This window comes from Mesocricetus auratus, unplaced genomic scaffold, assembly GCF_017639785.1.
Source record: "Mesocricetus auratus isolate SY011 unplaced genomic scaffold, BCM_Maur_2.0 Super-Scaffold_100009, whole genome shotgun sequence".
NCBI lineage: Eukaryota > Metazoa > Chordata > Mammalia > Rodentia > Cricetidae > Mesocricetus > Mesocricetus auratus.
Window position 1 is genome coordinate 64,467,327 of NW_024429193.1, and position 4,535 is coordinate 64,471,861.

At 38.9% G+C, this 4,535-nt stretch overlaps 1 protein-coding gene across 1 annotated transcript; it reads right to left on the reverse strand.

The window, feature by feature from the left end:
- Window positions 1-2,900: 2,900 nt before the first annotated feature.
- LOC101829276 (small proline-rich protein 2D) lies at window positions 2,901-4,245 on the reverse strand. The gene is made up of 2 exons (XM_021233008.2): window positions 4,190-4,245; window positions 2,901-3,545 (listed from the first exon to the last, which is right to left on the reverse strand). The coding sequence occupies exon 2, from the start codon at window positions 3,524-3,526 to the stop codon at window positions 3,272-3,274; it is 255 nt and encodes an 84-aa protein (XP_021088667.2). The 5' UTR covers window positions 3,527-3,545; window positions 4,190-4,245; the 3' UTR covers window positions 2,901-3,271.
- Window positions 4,246-4,535: the final 290 nt, after the last annotated feature.

Genomic DNA, 4,535 nt, shown 5'->3' on the forward strand with positions numbered 1-4,535 from the left:
CATTTAAAATATATAAGTTGGATTAATTTAGCAGCATGTATAATCAAGTATATTTCAGCAATTGTTCCTTCATAGCAATTGAACAACTGAAAAACACAATAGCATACAGTATCCAGACTCTGTGTATTTTCCATCTTTGTGTGGCTTTTTTATTACTCTACTTCTTTTACTTTTATTTTTTTCTCTGAGACAGGGTTTCTCTGGAAATCTGTCTGCCTCTGGAGCAAATCCTACCAGCGTGTGCCACCACAACCGACTTCTCTTCAAGCTTATGTATATTTTTAAACACACTGTAAACCTTTAGAAGTTTTTCTTCATCTGAATCAGACTATACTGTAAATCTTTATGTTTTTCTGGTCTTTTTTTAAGATTTATTTTATTTATTATGTATACAGTATTCTGCCTGCATGTAACCCTGCAGGCCAGAAGGGGCACCAGATCTCATTACGAATGATTGTGAGCCATCATGTGGTTGCTGGGAATTGAACTCAGAACCTCTGGAAGAGCAGCGAGTGCTCCTAACCTCTGAGCCATCTCTACCGCCCCTGGGTCATATGTCTTATCTGCTAACAACCGCAGCTGTTTAAATTGCTCTTTCCAAGATGTTGGGCAAAGCAGAGCCCATCTGAGAAAATGCTGCTACCAAGAAGCCATGTTTCTCTCTGTTCAAACTGAACATGATGGGGACAAGGAGAAGCAAATGGAAAAGAACTCAAAATTGAGTGGGAAGAGGAGAGACACAGCAGTTGGATGACAGTTGTCAGTAAGCCACTGGGTGAATATCACTGAAAAACATCATTGAAATTTTCAAAGAATTAATAAAGATGATAATATTTTTAAAGAAGGCATCATATTAAAGGACACAAGTAAGTCACTAAAGACAAGAATCACGTGTTTTCTCTCCTATGTTGACTACAGCAGATGACACTAACTACACCTTATCTACCTATCTTTAAATATCATGATGAAACACTTCAATTTTTACAATGATATATGATAATTTCATTATTTTCAAAATAGAGGCTACTAATTCTGTCAACACTGGCACCAGAGTCAAAGCAGCTGAATCTCTTTCCAGGCTGATTCACTCAAGATGAGTTCCTTCCACAGAAGCTACATGAGCAGCAGCCACAGATGAAAAGAACCCACAGTGAGCACAATTTCTCCAGGTCTGAACCTGCACGACCAGAGACAGGGAATACATGTGTGCACACACATGAATACTCACACAATGGACCTTTTGAGCTAACGCACATTTATGTGTCCTTGTTGCAAGAAAGCTGACAGAATGAATTAAACATTCGATTCTCTTAGTTTTATGATCTTTTAAGATCATTTGACCCTGAGTTAAACCTGCACATTTTATTCCTGATCGTCTAAGGACTTTCTGTGAGCCAAATGACACGACTGAATATGAAGTTATAATATTTTTCTAGTTCTTCATTTAATTCAAAATTTTATTATGATATAACCTTTGCCATCAATGAAAGAGTCTTGATAAAAGCAAGATTCTACATTAACAAATGATACAAAAAATAACAAGCAATAGTAGGATCCATGTGGGCCTCACATTCCTTGGCTGGAATCCCTTTTCAATACATTTAACAATTATTTACTTGTTTGTTTGTTTTTTTTTCATGATTATGTTGACATGCTGGAGATGATGGTCGTGGAAATGGTGATGGACATGGATACGATACTCTTAAGTGAGAACGTAGGGCGGCAATAATTTAGGAAGGCATGTTAGCTGGTGTTATAGCTTGTAGTGCTTGTGATAATGACATTGGTATTGGTGATGATGATGGGATATTGCATTGCAGGTGGCAATGGGGCTGGTAGTGAAGATAGTGGAAACTATGTGATATCAATAACTTCTCAACTATCATTTACCTAGCAGTAATTAGGTGCCTCAGATTGTACCAATCAAATGTTTAGTTCACTATTTTAGTTCAAATGATTAGGCATTCGTTAGTTCAATGTGACCAAAGACAAGAGTTTGGCAAACTTAGGACTTTCTACAAGTAATGGTAACAAGAAAATGTTCAATATCTTTAGCTACTCGAAAACTGAAAACCAAACCTATGCCATTACACCCATGTAAGAATGATTACCATCAAAATAGTAGCAGCAAGTTGTGGCAGAGGAGTGGAGGACAAAACAGACTGTGAGACAGTAGAATAACCCATCAAAAATGCAAATCAGTGTGGGGTTTCCTCCTAAGACTAAACACTATAAGAGAACTATCATATAAGTCACCAGCATCACATGGATACTAATAAAAAGAAGTGCATTATCATCTACATTTCAGAGCTACTCCTAATATTAAAGAATTTTAAATAGTTTATAGTCAGTCTAGATCACTAGTGAACTAATGGGTTAACAAATATGACACTTGTAATACTATAGTTATAATTAGTCATAAGGAACAATGATTTCATGTCCATTACACGTTACTGACTAAAACTGCATATCATCATGTTAAGAAAAATAAATAATGTAGTAAATACAAGGTTGGAATGGATGTTTCAAATATTGAACGATAAAAATGACAAGAATATGTTGATATAGATGTATAACTATTATGTCAGATGAATAGGATGAGTAAGAGCAAAATACAAGAATGTCAACTGAGAATATATGCTATATGTGGTACATGCATATGTGATAAAATTTTAAGTGAGCATGTGCTAAAGGAGAAGTTGTAGTCACACAGAATTAAATAACATGTCTCTCAAGCAAGCAAACACTAAATAATCTTTGTTATAACCCAAAATTCAGTGGAACCCTGATTACAGCACAATGACCTGGGCTCAAAGAATAAAAATAAAGAAAAATGTGTATATCAGAAAAGTAAGAGTGAATTTAAGTATAAAAAAGTCATGAATACTATCAACCAGATTGCTCTTTATTCAGGAAATGATATCACAGTGAAAACCACCCAGCCCAAGGTGATTGACAGCTATGGACACATTCTCTGAGTGCACAGGGTGGAAAGCTGCTGCTCTTCACTTTGAGCATCTGGGACTCTGAAGCAGAGAGGAAGGATCATTCTCAGCAGCCCCAATCAGCAGAAGCAGCACAAGCTCAGGGGAATGCCTTCCCCATCAAGTGACCACAGAAACATGGAGGTGAAGGGTGGAGAAGATTCTTCTGCATCCACGACAGGTTTTGAAGGGAAGAAGCTAATGTTTCTATGGAAATATAAGAGGTAGATTTCCATATCTTTTCTTGGTCCTCATGACTGTAGAAGCACTCACTTGCTTTTGGTTAGTCACTTCTGCTGGCAGGGTGGAGGAGGTTGCACAGGAGGGCATTTCTGCTGGCATGACTGAGGAGGACAAGGCTCTGGGAACTTTGGGGAAGGACTAGGCTCTGGGCACTGTGGAGGAGGACAAGGCTCTGGGCACTTTGGAGGAGGACAAGGCTCTGTGCACTGTGGAGGAGGACAAGGCTCTGGGCACTTTGGGGGTGGGCACACAGGAGGAGGCTGGCAAGGCTGCTTGCACTGCTGCTGTTGGTAAGACATCGTGCTAAAGTCTCAGGATCTGAAAGACATTACAAGAGAGTGTTCAGGAGTGATCCACACAGAGAAGACTGATGGACACATGGAACATCAGATCTATTTCTCACGCCAGGCATGAACATAAACCCCAACTCCTGTTTTAGGGCAGCCTGGCTTTTCCCTTTCCTATCAGCAATCTGTGTGATTGTACTTGGGGAAATACCCTTTGTTTCTTGCCTTTTTCGGGAGAAAATATTTTGTTCAAAGGAAACAAATAAGACTGTTTTCAGAGAGAAATATCTTTGATACAGGCCATCTCTAGTGCTGGTGCCCTGAAATATCTGAGACCCCATCACTGTCACAACTATCACTTGTGACAATCCCAGTAGGTTGTCTGTGGTTTAAAGGACAGCTCAGGAATATCCCAGGTTCTGAAACCTGCTAAGGTATATGGTCTTAAAGAACAACAAGATACATATGAAGGAGAATTAAACTGTGTTCAACTGCATACCAAATAAAACTACTTGTCACAGTAACCATTGTTTCTACTGCTACATTTCTATTTCTGACTGCTAAGTTGATACTGTTCATCACATGAGCACAACTAGACTCCTCAGAGTTACTCCCTCTAAATTTACTGCAACAAATATATCATGAAGACAAACCAACTCAAGAAATGACACTCACCAGGTTCTCCAAAGTAGTCCAGCACTTGAGTACCAGGAGTCTGCAGTCAGGCAGCCAAGGACCTCTTTATAGGACTGGCTGTCCATCCCAGTGGAAGCAAAGCTGCCTGTCAATGGGCAGGTCTGAGAATTTCCCAACCAAAATGCAAATCCATGTATGACTGGCTTGTCTGAGACTCTACAAAATAGGAAATATCCTCTTCCTGGACATCATCATTGTAGAATGCTATGACTCAATGGACTCTTCTGTCTTTCAGTTTCAGTAAAACCTCCCTGGTTGTCTAATTTGACTTTTTCATTGAAGACAATATTTTTTCTCTATTACAACTCTCTTGTGTCCTGTTTGT

Excerpts from the sequence above, each read along its gene's own strand:
- LOC101829276 (XM_021233008.2), bottom strand. The coding sequence starts at position 3,526 with ATGTCTTACCAACAGCAGCAGTGCAAGCAGCCTTGCCAGCCTCCTCCT.